Here is a 15065-nt window from a genome sequence, read left to right as displayed (position 1 = left end):
GAAAGTTAACCTTCTTTTAAGAAATATTTATATCTTGCTTTATATGAAGAGATATATTGCTTTTCTCTTGTCAGTCAGTCTGTTGGTCTACTCAGCTACTCTGAAACTACCGGTGGGATTTCAACCAAACTGTAGGGGTGCTCAGTACTATAGTCTGGTATATTACATAATCAGTAGAGTTGGTCCTGCCAGCAATTTGGTACCTATGAAAAAAAGTCTAGGGGGGTGCATGGTAGACGTTATTGGCCCCTGTATTAATATGAAGAAGTGTTTTTCAATAGTTAAATATTATTTTTGGCTTGGTATGAAGATGTAGTATCAAGGCTAGTTTCTGGTAATATACAACATGTTATTGACCTCTGGTATTTACATTCACTTCTTACCAAAAACTTTTTTTGCAAATACTGTTCTGTTCAAATTTCCGCTTTTCTGTCTTAAAACTGCCGTCTTCATGCTTTTCAGTCTGAATGCTTACACATTTGCCAGTTACCTTAAACAAATCTATACCCTTTACAATCGAAATAAGCAGTTTTGGGAGACATGTTGTTTTACTTAAAGCAATCTCTAGTTTTGAATTAAAATTTTCCTGTTACTGGGCATACAACATTTATTGCACTTTAGTTATGTTGTTATGGTTTTAACTTGAGGACAATGCATCTTGTTTTTGCTGTTAAATGTTCAGGTTTTATTCTGTAAATACTTGTCATAATGAGACACAAAAACACAATAAATCCACTTATTTCATAATACAACAGTGTTATTTGTGATAATTTTTGCTCTTAAGGCCTTCTCAAAGCTCATGAACATAGTTTATAACAATTAACCTTTATCCTGCTATATTTATAAACATTCAATTTGGGCAGTACCACATACAAGGAGTGTTCACTGAAAATTTACTGACTGGATAGCAAAAAGTGCAGACCATGATCAGCCTGCACAGAAGTGCAGGCTGTCAGATCTTGGTCTGCACTGGGTGCAAAGGCAATCTGTGCAGGCTGTCAGATCTTGGTCTGCACTGGGTGCAAAGGCAAAATCACTTGCTGCCAGCAGGCTAAAGGTTAATACTCTTTGAAAGTTCTAGAATTAAAAACAAAAATGCCCACCAGGCCATCTCAGTAGGTAGGGCACAATACCTAAAATGAGGAGGTCTTAGATTTGAGCCATGATCTCAGTGGCAACTAACAGACAACAAAATCTGTAAGATTTGTCATTCTTGAACAGATTTATACAATAATACTGGCGCAGAATTTTAATTAAATTTACAGTTACCATAGTTGCCAAAAATTTAAATAAGAAAGCATTAACACTAAAGGTCATTTTCTGTTATATTGCAGCATACACAGAGAGAATTTGAAGGTTTTGAGCAGCTGTTTAACAGGTATCTACACGAGACAGGACCATCTGTGGACTGGGAGAAAATAAAACTATTGCGGGATGATATGGTGAGTTAAATAATGGGTGGAGACATATTGTTTTTGCCTGTCTGTCCGTCCATCCATCCATCCATCACTCTTCATTTCCGATCAATAACTGGAGAACCATTTGACTTAGACCCTTCAAACTTCATAGGGTAATAGGGCGTACAGATAGATGACCCCTAATGTTTTTGGGGTCACTCCATTGAAGGTCAAGGTTGCAGGTGCCTGAAAATGGAAAAATGTTTCCGATCAATAAATTGAGAATCATATACACCAGAAAGTTGAAATTTCATAGGATGACTGGACATGCATAGTAGATTACCCCTATTAATTTTGGGGTTGCTCGATCAAAGGTCAGGGTAACAGGAGCCACAACATGGAAACCCGTTTCCGATCAATAACTTGACAACTACTTAACCCAGAACCTTCAAACTTGATAGGGTGATAGGTCTTCAGAGTAGTTAATCGCCATTGTTTTTGGGGTCACTCCATCAAAAGTCCAGGTTACAGGGGCCTGAAAATGGAAAAACATTTCCGATCAATATAATGAGAATCACTTTACCCAGAATGTTGAAACTTAACAATATGACTGGACGTACAGAGTAGATGACCCCTATCAATTTTGGGGTCACTCCATCAAAGGTCAAGGCCTTAGGGGCCAGAACATGGAAAAAAAAACGTTTCCAATCCATAACTTCAGAACCACCTGACCCAGAACATTAAAACTTCATGTGATGATTGGACAAGCCGAGTACTATTGCATTCAGTCGCTAAGTTAACCATCAGTGTCTCATGTCCCCAATTGACTTCTTGCCTATCACTACTATGCTTTAGGGGAGACATGGGCTTTTCTACAAAAACATCTTCTAGTTTGTCAATGATTCAAGTTTCAGGGTTCATTTTGAAATTACCTATTTTATCTGTTTGTATTGAAACTGACAAGTTCAGTAGGCTTGATAAATAGAGCTTACAGTAAAGAAGTTGCCAGTTCAATCCCTGGGTGTGACATACGTTCTCTGCGGCAATTTGACACAGTAGAGAATGCGACTGAAGTCAGTCATTCTTCACCTCAGATTTTTGTTGGAAGTTGTTAGTTACTTATTAGTCCTCTACTGGTTGAAAACCAGTCTCGGGGACTATAGGAATCGCTTTTCCGTCTGAGAACAATAGGTAACGGTAAATTCTATTCATTCCATAGTGTTTATTGGGTACTTTTTGTCGCTTGTTGGGTACTTTTTAACAAAAGAAATACCCAATAAAGGTCCATCCTTAGGACATCCGTCCGTCCGTCTGTCCACAATTTCGTGTCCGGTCCGTAACTCATTCATTCATTCAGGGATTTTAATATTACTTGGCACAAATGTTCCCCATGATGAGATGACGTGTCATGCACAAAACCCGGACACCTGGCTTAAAGATCAAAGTCACAATTGGAGGTCAAAGGTCAATAGGTTTTTTTTCCTGCCTGGTCCAGAACTCTGTCATCCATTTAGGGATTACAATATTACTTGGCATAAATGTTCCCCATGATGGGACGATGTGTCATGTGCAACATGAATCACTTTTAATCACATGTCTCTCGCAGCTGTGGGTTTTAAAACCTCACTTGGGGTGTAAAATTTGTCATGTGAGGTAGCTATATGAAGTAAGGTTTTTCTACCGTTCTACCCAGGTGCCTGCTTATGCCTGAAATATTACCTGAAGAGGAGCCTGAGATCTTCCTCCACCATTAAAAGTTGCCATGTGACCTATAAATGTGTCAGTGTGTCATTAAACCGAACAAAAAGAAAAAAATCCTTTTCTTCATTCACTGTTATAAAATAGCTGCAGACTTGCAATTTCACTGTGTCCATGTGACTTAAAACCTAAAAACTTAACTGTCTTTACTTATGATCTGAAGAATTTGTTGGCATTTTAGAACATACTTGTATTATATTCATTTAGGTAAAAAACTACCAAGATTTAGCTGCACCAAAACCAGATGAAATAAAGAAGTTATTAGACAAGCTTGTTGTGGTCAAGCTGAATGGAGGCTTGGGAACCAGTATGGGGTGTAAGGGACCTAAATCTGTCATCAGTGTCCGAAACGAACTCACATTTCTTGATATGAATGTACAGCAAATTGAGGTAAGTTTGTGCAGTAAGTGATGTTTCAGAAAATATTCACCATCATCTGTGTGTTACATAATTATATATCAACATTTTTTTTAACATTCTGATTGGGAATTAAAATGAATCAAAATGCACTTGCTATGTGCTTGCCTGTGTCTGTAAGTTTTCAGTTGCTGGCTGCAGCTGAAATCCAAGGAATTGCAGACCATTGTGTCCATGAATAAAACATATTAAAGGTTTGTAAGTAATGTCAATAACATGTTATGAAATAATGATACATTAAAAAAATCAGAATTGTAGCACATCAGCTTCAGAGAAGAAAATGCTTTGAAATTGATATGAATTATTCAACCTGTATTGTCTTGATTACATAATTTTCATGTGACCAGAATTAGGCGAAATTTGGAAACAGTCTTCAAGCCAATGTGCTCTTTGTATGAATATTTGAATTTGTCCCATTAAAAGGAAAGAAAATTCAAACTTTTGCTTTGAGCAACTTTACAAAATAAGCTAAAATGAAAATTAGCAAATATTATTTCCTTAGGATATATATGGTGGGCTGTCATAATCAGTGAAACTTACAACACATATTCATTATCTAGCAGTTACCAGTATTTCTTACTCGGTTCCTATTGGACATATTTCGTACACACATTGCATAGTTACTGGGTAGACAAAACATTGTAGGCAAGCTGTGCTTCACGGTGCAAGAAGGTGGAAAAGAAATAAATTGGTTTTGTTAAGATAGAAAGGTTTTTCTGCAGTGGAATAAGTAACTTGGCAAGCTGTGTTATTCTACCTTTTGGGATGGTGGAAAATTAATGAAATAGTTGAATTAGGATAGGAGGGAAGTTTTTTTTATAGCATTGGGATTAGCAACTGTGCATGGTTTTATTGGCTTATGGAACCAGAAACCCCCCATGCCTGAAATAATGCACAAGGCAGCTTTTGGGGGTCTTACTCTACCATCAAAAGCTTGAAAGTTGCTATATAACCTTTAATTGTGTCTGTGATGTTCAACCCAACAAAAACAAGTTTAGAACAAATTTTTGTTTCTCTGCTAAAACTTTTAATATATGTGTACACAATTTCATTTAAAACACAAGGCAAAATGCCTTTTGAACTGTCTCCTTCTGAAATGTAATATACCAAAATACCACTTCTTAATATTCCCCTTTATTCCCCTTCTCCTTCAAAATGACACAAAGTTCTCCTACCCATGGGCTGGGCCCTAATCCCATAAAGCAGAGTGATTGCCCTGGTTGCTTATATTTCTGCAAATTCGTGTAAGAGTCATCGCAAAGCACATTGAAAGAACAAATACATATTTGAAAACTCAAATTGATATCTTACTAAAACTTAATGTAATTATTTTGTCATTACTAGAATGATTTTATGTTTGAAAGTGATGTCATATAGTTATGGACGGCTAAACATCTAATCTTTGTTAATGCCGGTAAACTTTAGAGCTTTGAAAATCAGTTGGTGAAAAGTGAAATTTAACGAAAAGTCAGCGGAAAGTAAGGGGAAAATATTTTTCAAGTTTGAAATTTCAAGCAAAGAGATTCTGTTAGTTTTAGAAATTAATTTTGCTCCCTGTACTGGTAGTGTAAGCATATTTTTTGCCATACTTTATGAAGCTTTTGTAACTCATTTAAACAATCTGACACAACTGTATGCTGCTTTTAAGTCATTTTTTAGCCTTCGGTATGTCTGTACAAAAAATTGTTTCAGACATCCCTGTGATATTGCTCTATATAAGTAATAATAATAATAATAATAATAATAATAATAATAATAATAATGATGAAATTATAAAGTGTCTATTTGAAGAGGAAGCGCAGTTGGTCAATAACCAATCTTCCCTCTTCCCTGTGGTCCTCCATTATATCATCCTCCTTTATATACTTCTTCATAATATTTACAAGTGTTATACATTTGTTTTAATAGACATTGAACAGAAAATACGAGGCTGATGTACCACTTGTTCTCATGAACTCTTTCAACACCGATGAAGATACAGAGAAAATATTGAAGAAATATAACCAAGTCAGAGTGAATATATTCACCTTTACACAAAGCAGGTTCGTAAAATACATGTATTTTTATGCCCCGGAAGGGAGGCATATTAGTTTTCAACTGTCCGTTCGTTCGTTAATTAGTTAGTTCGTTCGTCACAATGTTAACTTTTTGCATGAGTTCGGTCCACATGCGAGGCAAAACAGTTGTAACTTATATGAAATAAAGAAGGAGTTACAACTGTTTTGCATTAAGCCCGCAATATGTTCTCCGTGACTATTTGATAAAAGACATTGTGTCTGAAATCAATTGTCCTTCACCTCTGATTCATGTGGGGAAGTTGGCAGTTACTTGCGAAGAACAGGCTTGTACTGATGCAGAATCCAGGAACACTGATTAGGTTAAGTGCACGCTATTACATAACTGAAAAGGTGTTCAACCCAAAACAAGCAAAAAAGTCCTCCCCTTCCACCTGTACATAATATTTCATTTCTCCTCTCCTTTTCAAAAACTACCTTTGGCTCAATCCCTGCACAGGAGGAGCAATGGTGTATGGTTAAGGGTCTTTATCTAAACCTAGCGGTTTTGGGTTCAAAATCTGGTGAGTACAGGATTTGACTTCGTCCTCAAAAACCTCTTACTAAGTACACATACCTGAAGTGACGTGAACAGCAAATTAACAGGTGGAGAACGTGAACAGCAAATCAATAGGTGGAGATATTATTACATTATATAAGAAAAGTTTAGCATAAACAAAATTTTTTGTAAATTGTAAGCTTGCATAATGTCACGTAGCATAAAATCAAAGAAAACAAACATTTTCAGAGTTTTACAATATGCTATTTATGAATGTATCTAAAGTACAAACAACAGGCTTTCATCTAACTGTTACCATTATTACAATATTTTCCTGGTTTTAATATTATTGGATATCAAAAAGAAAAGAGCAAATATTATCCATTTTCCATCTCTCTGTGAGTTTGAACTCTGCTAGGAATTAACATAATATTATGTGTTAATAACTAAACAAAATATCTTTCCAACTGATCAGTTAAGACAGTCTTACATTATGCAAAAATTTGAAGTTGAGCTAATTTTAAATCAAGAAATTCCAATCAAACGTTACACAATTATGAATCATATGTTTACACAATTATGAATCATATGGGGATAGTGTCATGTCTGTACTGCTAAGGTCACAGACAAGGAACCTAATCCAATGATACCCCTACACCAACAGACAAAGGCATCTGTCACTTACTAAAGGCATCATTCTTTTGTTTTATCATAAAAATGGCTGTTTTTATGTATTAGATTATTGAATCAATTGTCATGCAGAGTAGAATCAATATTTTGTGACATACTGTTCCAGCTATCTTGAAGACATTTTCAAGTCCCATCCTGTAAAACATGCATAAAATATCAGTTTATGTCAGATTTCGGTTTTCTCGAAGTAAAGCGCTTGATCCCTTGGAATTCAGGAGACCAAGTTTCAGCTATATATGTTTTCTCTTCTCAATAGAATGAAGGCATAAAAGGATATATAGAAAAGTTATGCAGGAGACCCTGAATAGGTACCCACCTGCTTAGCTCAGTAGGGAGAGCGCAGGTCTAGAGCACAGGTGGAGAACAGATTTGTCCTAGTACAGAATCCAGGAACACTGGTTAGGTTATCAGATTTGTACTGGTTCAGAATCCAGGAACACTGGTTAGGTTATCAGATTTGTACTGGTTCAGAATTCAGGAGCACTGGTTAGGTTATCAGATTTGTACTGGTTCAGAATCCAGGAACACTGGTTAGGTTATCAGATTTGTACTGGTTCAGAATCCAGGAACACGTAGTATAGTGGTTAATTCAGGATTTGGTACTACTGGTTCAGAATCCAGGAACACTGGTTAGGTTATCAGATTTGTACTGGTTCTGAATCCAGGAACACTGGTTAGGTTATCAGATTTGTACTGGTTCAAAATCCCTGAACACTGGTTGGGTTATCTGCCAGCTGTTACATAAGTGAATACTGTTGAAAAAAGGTGTTAAACCAAAAACAAACAAAACAAAAGACGCTGAATAGTAATCTTGTTATTTTTGTTACAGATATCCAAGAATAAACCGAGAGTCATTGTTACCTATTGCTACCAACTTTGGTCCGGAGAGTGCTGAGGGGTACGTACATTTGTTATATTTTTTTTGTGGCTACTGGCATACTATAGGTTCCGTATACTGATCCAAAACCAAACTATATCGGGTCAGTGTATCTGCAGTACAATAATATAGCTCATCTGAGCCAAGAGATAGAAGTTTTGATGAGCACGCCTCTGAGCAGAAAGTAATATCATGCACATTCAAGAAGCTTTCTGCATCAAGCTGGATGGCTTCCTCACATAAAGAATTACAGCTGAAGCAAGGCATTCAAGTTTAGGGTCATTTGAATCCTGAAATAGTGATGTTGCCTATCTATAAATAGTGAAATTCAATTTTGCACAATTGGATTACTTTTGTAGGAGCAACTGAAACATGAAAAAGTGGAAATTAATAGATTTGAAATTCTTCAGAAAAATGTTATGAACTGTTGTAAAAATGAATCTTTAAACTAAAAATATTTCTTTTTGCTTTTAGTAACTTGACTTTTTATGCCCCCACTTTGGGAGGGGCTGGGCATATAGATTTGCCCTTGTCTGTCCGTCCTTCTGTCCATCCTCTGTCCGTCCGTCCTTCCAAGAATGTTGTGTCATGCCTAGCTCCAAAAGTATTTGACGTAGAGTCACAAAACTTTACAGGAATGTTGGTCAGCATGTGTAGTTGTGCACCTGGGGTTTCGCGTCCGGATTTATTCAGTCCTGTAGGAGTTATGGCCCCTGACATTGTAAAAATTGGTCATTTTAGTGTTGTGTTGCGCCTAGCTCCAAAAGTATTTGACGTAGAGTCACAAAACTTTACAGGAATGTTGGTCAGCATGTGTATTTGTGCACCTGGGGTTTCGCGTCCGGATTTATTCAGTCCTGTAGGAGTTATGGCCCCCGACATTGTAAAAATTGGTCATTTTAGTGTTGTGTTGCGCCTAGCTCCAAAAGTATTTGACGTAGAGTCACAAAACTTTACAGGAATGTTGGTCAGCATGTGTAGTTGTGCACCTGTGGTTTCGTGTCCGGATTTATTCAGTCGTGTAGGAGTTATGGCCCCCGACATTGTAAAAATTGGTCATTTTAGTGTTGTGTTGCGCCTAGCTCCAAAAGTATTTGACGTAGAGTCACAAAACTTTACAGGAATGTTGATCAACATGTGTAGTTGTGCACCTTGCGTCCGGATTCATTCAGTCATGTAGGAGTTATGGCCCCTGACTTAGTTAAAAATTGGTCATTTGAATTTTGTGTCGCGCATAGCTCCAAAAGTATTTGACCTAGAGTCACCAAAGTTTACAGGAATGTTGGTTAGTATGTGCAGTTGTGCACCTGGGGTTTTGCATCTGAATTCATTCAGTATTACAGGAGTTATGGCCCCTGACCTAGGAAAAAATTTGTGTCCTGTAATTGGGGCATCTGTGTCCCATGGACACATTTCTAGTTTTGTGCTTTTTTGATGCTGTTTTGTTTTAAACACTGAAATACTATTATCCTCCAGACATAACAATTTGTTTTCTTAATACTGAAGATGAATTGAAGTTACATACAAATAACATATGGCCATACAATGACTTTTAGCGGAGAAACCTGTGTGCTATGGACACACGGATAGAATAATGGGGAGCTTGATGTTTGTCTATATTCTTCCAGTCAAATGTTAGCATGCGCTGCTCCTGTTAGCTCAGTACCGTAGGTAGAGCACAAGACTGAACACACAAGAGGTCATGCGATTGATCCCCAGGTGTTGTGCAAGTTTTTCATTGTCAAGTTAAAAGTGTATAGATACAAAGTTTTTAAGTGCCGTGTCACAGCAGTGACATTTAAAACAAACCTTGGAGTATATAATTAGAAGCACATGTAAAGCAATGTGACCATTCATCTGGAAAAAAGCAGCAACAGCACGAGCATAGCAATGTGACAGGGATGACAGGGGGTTTAACTTACAGTGTGCAGAAATTAGCGCATAGGTTTGTTGATGAAACATAGGTGTGTCACAGTGTTCAGAACATTAGCACATAGTGAGATTGATGTCACACGGAGGCTTTAATTTGTTTTAGAAAATTTGCACATTGTTATGTTATTGACTGTTAAACAATAATATTTGTGCTACAAGAAAATTGCCAGCAAGATGTCTTATCCCAGTTTATCAAATGATCTATGCACACAGTTTATCAACTGATCTTTGCACACAGTTTATCAACTGATTTTTGCACACAGTTTATCAACTGATTTTTGCACGCAGTTTGTCAACTGATTTTTGCACCCAGTTTGTCAACTGATCCACATAAACAAATAAAATCCAAGGACATTGTTAAATTTTGTTATGTTTTGAAATACAAAACAAAATATAGAAAGGTTAAAATCTTGATAAGACTCCACCAAAACTAAAAATTAATCAGTGGTGTCAAGAAGAGAAATGGTTTCATGCCAAATTTAATTTAATTGTATATTTTAATAGAAAAGAGCTGTAGGCCATATAAGGCTTATTATTGAATTGTTATAACACATTTAGTACTCCCATGATGATACAGTACAAAAGAGGCTTACAGTAAAATTGTAATTATGTTTTTGCCCTGTCCGTCCATCCGTCTGTCCGTCCTTCCGTCCATCCGTCCGTCCGTACGTCACACTTCATTTCCGAGCAATAACTGGAGAACCATTTGACCTAGAACCTTTAAACTTTATAGGGTTGTAGGGCTGCTGGAGTAGACGACCCCTATTGATTTTGGGGTCACTCCGTCAAAGGTCAAGGTCACAGGGGCCTGAACATTGAAAACCATTTCCGATCAATAACTAGAGAACCACTTGACCCAGAATGTTGAAACTTCATAGGATGATTGGTCATAAAGAGTAGATGACCCCTATTGATTTTGGGGTCACTCTGTCAAAGGTCAAGGTCACAGGGGCCTGAACATTGAAAACCATTTCCGATCAATAACTAGAGAACCACTTGACCCAGAATGTTGAAACTTCATAGGATGATTGGTCATGAAGAGTAGATGACCCCTATTGATTTTGGGGTCACTCCGTCAAAGGTCAAGGTCACAGGGGCCTGAACATTGAAAACCATTGCCGATCAATAACTAGAGAACCACTTGACCCAGAATGTTGAAACTTCATAGGATGATTGATCATGAAGAGTAGATGACCCTTATTGATTTTGGGGTCACTCCACCAAAGGTCAAGGTCACAGGGGCCTGAACATGGAAAACCATTTCCGATCGATAACTGGAGAACCACTTCACCCAGAATGTTGAAACTTCATAGGATGATTGTACATGCAAAGTAGATGACCCCTATCGATTTTGGGGTCACTCCATTAAAGGTCAAGGTCACAGGGGCCTGAACATTGAAAACCATTTCCGGTTAGTAACTTGAGAACCACTTGACCCAGAATGTTGAAACTTAATAGGATGATTGGTCATGCAGAGTAGATGACCGCTAACGATTTTGGGGTCACTCTGTGAAAGGTCAAGGCCACAGGGTCCTGAACATTGAAAACCATTTCCGGTCAGTAACTTGAGAACCACTTGACCCAGAATGATGAAACTTCATAGGATGATTGGTCATGCAGAGTAGATGACCCCTAACGATTTTGGGGTCACTCTGTTAAAGGTCAAGGCCACAGGGGCCTGAACATGGAAAACCATTTCCAATCAATAACTTGAGAACCTCTCGACCCAGAATGTTGAAACTTCATAGGATGATTGTTCATACAGAGTAAATGACCCCTATTGTTTTTGGGGTCACTCCATTAAAGGTCAAGGTCACAGGGGCCTGAACGTTGATAACCAGTTCCGATCAATAACTTGAGAACCACTTGACCCAGAATGTTGAAACTTCATAGGATGATTGAACATGCAGAGTAGATGACCCCTATTGATTTTGGATTCAGTCAATTAAAGGTCAAGGTCACAGTGGGCCTGTTCATGTAAAATAATTTTTTGGAAATAACTTGAGAACCACTTGACCTACAATGTTGAAACTTAATAGGATGATTGGACATGCAGAGTAGATGACCCCGATTTATTTTGAGGTCACTTGATCAAAGGTCAAGGTCACAGGAGCCTGAACAGTGACTTGAGAACCACTAGGCCAAGAGTGATGAAATTTAGCGGGAATCCTGGACATGCCAAGTAGATGATCCCTATTGCAGCCAACCATCAGTGTCTCTTTGACTTTCGCTCCTGACCCCTATTGACTTCTTGCCTATAGGACTTTGCATTTGGGGAGACATGCGCTTTTTTACAAAAGCATTTTCTAGTTTGTTTTAATTCAGTTGTTAATTGCATGGTAGAACATTTCAGTACAAAAGAGATTTTGTCCTTAAGGCTGATAATGAAAATGTTTTAATTCAGTTGGTACTCCATGATTGTACATTCCTGTGTAACAGGCGGAAAATACTTCAGCCCTGGCCGGGAATTGAACCTGGGACGTCATACACCTAAGGCGGACACCCTACCACGTCACTATAAAAGCTAACTCAATAGCAAGAAAGTATAAGTGAACCCTTATACTCTACCCTACTACATACACTCCCTCCATTTTAGAATTCGTATCAAATTCAGGAGTTGAACCTCTTTGGGATTTCCAAGGTGACCATTCATACTTCTTATGAGTTATTTACATTGGGCGCCAATGTAACAGGCTGAAAATACTTCAGCCCTGGCCGGGAATTGAACCCGGGACCTCTTACACCTAAGGCGGACACTCCTAACACGTCGCTATAAAAGCTAACTCAATAGCAAGAAAGTATAAGTGAACCCTTATACTCTACCCTACTACATACACTCCCTCCATTTTAGAATTCGTCATCAAATACCAGGAGTTTGAACCTCTTTGGGATGTTCCAAGGTGTCCATTCATACCTTCTTATGAGTTATTTACATTGGGCGCCAAATGTAACAGGCTGAAAATACTTCAGCCCTGGCCGGGAATTGAACCCGGGACCTCTTACACCTAAGGCGGACACTCTTAACACGTCTCTATAAAAGCTAGCTCAATAGCAAGGAAGTATATGTGAACCCTTATACTCTACCCTACTACACCAGTACAAACGAGCAATTGTCCCTAATTGTAAAGGCTTGTATTGAAATTCATTTAATTCAGTTGGTACTCTCATGATAGTACTTTTCAATACAAAAAAGTAATTGTCCAAAAGGCTTATTATATAATAATGAAATTGTTTTAATTTATTTTAGTTGATACCTCTGTGATTCTACATTGTGATATAAATGAGCTTTTTGTCCATAACAGTTAAAAGTATTGTTTTATTTCAGTTGGTACCCACCTGGTCACGGAGATATTTATGCCAGTTTTTATAACTCAGGATTGTTAGAGGAGTTTATCAAACAAGGCAAAGAGTACATGTTTATCTCAAACATCGACAACCTCGGTGCAACTGTAGATCTCAGTATCCTTCTATATAAGCTTTAAGCACAAGTTTTATATACAATTGAACCAGACTTAGTGGTTCCCTGTAGAATGCAGAACTTTAAGATTCCTAAATGAGCTGCACCATGAGAAAACCAACATAGTGGCTTTGCGACCAGCATGGATCCAGACCAGCCTGCACATCTGTGCAGTCTGGTCAGGATCCATGCTGTTCACTTCCAAAGTCTTTGCAATTAGAGAAACTTTTAGGGAACAGCATGGATCCTGACCAGACTGTGTGGATGCGCAGGCTGGTCTGGATCCATGCTGATCGTAAAGCACTATGTTGGTTTTCTCATGGCGTGGCTCAGATGGACATTGTCTTAAGCGGACACCTGCCTTAAGCAGCCAAATTGTGTTACTCTCTAGGTTGGCTACTTAATACAGGGGCTAACACAGTTACAAATGTATATTAAATGTTAGATGGATGTTACATTTTCACGACAGAATTGCGAGGCATTTAATATCATGAATATCTAAAAAATTTCAGCTCAAAGATGTTTATATGCTGTTACAGATCTCTGAGCTGAAACAAATCCTGTATTGAAACCTAACCAGACATCATTCCAGAAGTTTGTCACACTATAATTTCCGCAAATAAAATGCCATGGATTCACCCTTTACTTTAAAATATTTTTAATCTATTTTTCTTTTGATCTGACATAAAATATACCATACAACAAATCCTGAACATGAGTTATACACACAAGTTTCAAATTAGTACTGTGTATAGAATCATTACTTATTGACTATTCTTGTGAACTTAAACCTTCTAAGGTATGTTTTTTCAGGAACTTTGTTGAAAATGGTACCAAATAATTCAATAAAATTCATAATTATTATACAAAATGTTGATCTTGATTTTCAAAAATATGCTAATGCTACTAACTTTGCATGACTTTATCATGAGATGAGTCAGTGCTCAGGTGTTGTGATTACACAATGGTTAGGTAATCAAATGGTGTTATGCTATAAATTAATGGACGTGACCATCTGAAAATAAAAATAGCTATGTTGTTGAAATTCTGTAGAATTTTACCTTAACTTGAATTTTAGATATACTGAATTTGTTACTAAATCCAGACACTGGAAAATCACCAGAATTTCTGATGGAAGTCACTGACAAAACCAGAGCAGATATTAAGGTAAAACCTCTATACAACTCATACAGTTCAAATATTTAAACTGGAAATTGAAACTGCTAGCCTTTGGAACCAGATTGTATTGGTACATCAGTCTTCTTTGTCTGCAGGGTGTCTTTGTTCACAGGTAGTCTTAAAAACAGCTGTTGCAGTAGTGAACACCATTTGATGAGTTAAATATTTATTTATTAACCAGTGTTACTTGATAATCAAGGAGAGCTCAAATGAAAATTATATGGAAATTATTAATTCCTTTCACCTTGTGGTCTTATTGGATAAAAGTGCAGTAAGTGTACTGTGAACTGGATAACATTTGCAATGGTTTTATCTTTGCTAATAGTCATTAACAGGAATTCGAAGTGCTAAAACAAAATTATCCAGTAGTATATCAGACTACAAAGTGCAAATTCTTAACAGTGCAGTTATTTAAATAATTTGATTTAGTTCACAGGGTACTTTCCTTGGTTCAGAATCTAAAGACATTAACCATGAAATGGAAGTTTGTTTTTATGTTGCTTCTTTCAGCAGTTTATTTCTCAGCATTACAATTTTCTTAGCTGATACTTATTTTGATGTACAAATGAAAATGCATTTCTTCTTTCTTTGTTCACTCAGTATATATTTATGATGCATATGACATGTTTAAACAACACTAACTGAAAAACTCTCTCACCAGTCATCATTTTTAGCTCGACTATACAAAGTATAAGGAGAGCTATCCTACTCGCCCCGGCGTCGGCGTCGGCGTCTTTCCGCGTCCCCACCTTGGTTAAAGTTTTGGTGCACTTACTCTTTTTTCAACTTATCTCTGTAATTACTT

The 15065-nt window shown here is 37.3% G+C and overlaps 1 protein-coding gene across 4 annotated transcripts in view; it reads left to right on the top strand.

Moving 5' to 3' along the window:
- LOC123532889 (UTP--glucose-1-phosphate uridylyltransferase-like) overlaps positions 1-15065 on the top strand; it is a 61273-nt gene that overhangs the window by 31340 nt on the left and 14868 nt on the right. For all 4 annotated transcript variants that reach the window (XM_053551979.1, XM_053551974.1, XM_053551970.1 and 1 more), the window contains exons 3-8: positions 1335-1442; positions 3363-3545; positions 5481-5614; positions 7645-7713; positions 12950-13083; positions 14160-14248. In XM_053551979.1, coding sequence (XP_053407954.1) covers positions 1335-1442; positions 3363-3545; positions 5481-5614; positions 7645-7713; positions 12950-13083; positions 14160-14248 — 717 coding nt within the window. The remainder of the gene's footprint in view (positions 1-1334; positions 1443-3362; positions 3546-5480; positions 5615-7644; positions 7714-12949; positions 13084-14159; positions 14249-15065) is intronic.

The sequence above is a fragment of the Mercenaria mercenaria genome, chromosome 1 (genome assembly GCF_021730395.1).
Source record: "Mercenaria mercenaria strain notata chromosome 1, MADL_Memer_1, whole genome shotgun sequence".
Taxonomy (NCBI): domain Eukaryota; kingdom Metazoa; phylum Mollusca; class Bivalvia; order Venerida; family Veneridae; genus Mercenaria; species Mercenaria mercenaria.
The sequence above is the reverse complement of the archived record's forward strand: the minus strand, read 5'-3'. Positions and strand labels throughout refer to the sequence as shown.